Source organism: Pyxicephalus adspersus, chromosome 7, assembly GCF_032062135.1.
Source record: "Pyxicephalus adspersus chromosome 7, UCB_Pads_2.0, whole genome shotgun sequence".
Taxonomy (NCBI): Eukaryota; Metazoa; Chordata; class Amphibia; order Anura; family Pyxicephalidae; genus Pyxicephalus; species Pyxicephalus adspersus.
This window is the reverse complement of record NC_092864.1, coordinates 13,846,095-13,847,605: the sequence shown is the minus strand read 5'-3', so window position 1 is coordinate 13,847,605 and position 1,511 is coordinate 13,846,095. Positions and strand designations below refer to the sequence as shown.

The 1,511-nt window shown below is 35.5% G+C and overlaps 1 protein-coding gene across 1 annotated transcript in view; it reads right to left on the bottom strand.

Annotated features, from left to right (window-relative positions):
- Positions 1-678, bottom strand: part of LOC140334761 (delphilin-like) — a 20,578-nt gene extending 19,900 nt beyond the window's left edge. Inside the window, exon 1 of the mRNA XM_072417001.1 lies at positions 644-678. Within this exon, the coding sequence (XP_072273102.1) occupies positions 644-678 (35 nt within the window). The remainder of the gene's footprint in view (positions 1-643) is intronic.
- Positions 679-1,511: the final 833 nt, after the last annotated feature.

The window sequence follows — 1,511 nt, the reverse complement described above, 5'->3', positions numbered from 1 at the left end:
TATATATATATATATATATATATATATATATATATATATATATATATATATATATATATCTTCTTGACGAACCACAAGTCCCACCATGAATTATCTTTTTCTTTAAGTTTCTTTTCTAAAAGAAGAAAAAGGAAAGAAAGGGAGATGTCTGCATTGCCCAATGCAAGCATTAATATCTGAGATTCATGTTTCAAATTCCAATTTGAGATGTTTCTAGTATACGTTGGAAAAAAAATGTGACTATGGACATTAGAGACACATTTTTCATGAATTTATTTTATGTACAGACACATCTCCCTGCAGTGGTATGCATCCTTGCTGAGAGCTGTCAGCGATAAAATTACATATTAAGCCCATAGACATTACTTTAAATTCATTCATTCTTAGATGACTCACACACTCAAATAGATAACATGAGCAGTAAAACATAATCACTGTGCAGAATTGGAAGACATGGCTCTGCAAAAGTAAAGAAGGAAGATAGTATAGTTTGCAAAGCATACATAGATTAGATATTTACAGAACATAAACACACAATCACAATGTGACTATAAAAAAAAATACAAATCCAATCTATGAGTCAGTGGCCTTCAGTTTTAGAATTGATTAAATAAATCAGTACTAATGATTGAGTTTGACCTACCGAAAGTGTCTGGAAAATCCTTGGTGTTTTCCCATGCTTCCGTTCTAATGGGTCAGTTTGTCATTGGAATATTGACCAGTATACCCAGTATCCGCTCAGAGTCAAAAAGGTTCCTCAGGATTGTTTTGCCTATTCCATCATTCCTGCTGGATCAGTTGCCGCTGTCCATGGTACTAAAGCTTGAGTCCTGAAAACTAATGTGATGTCTTCTTTTTCTCCCCTGTGTCCTGCCCCTCCTTCCCTCTTGCTGAAAACCCATGGGATGCAGCTGTTAATGAGCTGGCTGTGAAACCTCAATCACAAAGTATGCCCACAGGAACGCAGCTAAGTCATTGCAATAAACGGTGGGAAGTGAAGATAAGGAGTTTACACAGTCATAGAAGACGAGGCTTATTAACCCATCTTCTGCTCTTCACTGTATTCTTGCACCTACCAAAGCCTTGCAAGGCTAAGGTCCACGCCAAGGGCACAGGTGGCCCACCGAAGGATCATTTAAATAGAACAGAGGGGTTACACAATGAGCTGCTGAATTTACTATAGACAACCAATTAACACCTGTCTCTTGTAAGAAAGAATAAGGAGCTGCCTGACACTTTTATAAAGGATTGATCTGTATATATCCTCCTACAATAGATCACACTAGATAAAAGCAAAGCTCAGGAACAGACAAAGGTGGTGAGTCTTTTTTTCCTGATATTGACCTACTTACTTATAACAAACCAAAGCTAAAATTTACATTTTCTGATTTTTTAATTTTTGTTATGTTTTGGTCATTTTAAAACATAGCCACTTATGAAAGACACATTTAATGCAGATTTGTAATATTTAATATCTATTAATATACGTTTTTTTGTATGAACCACTTGTA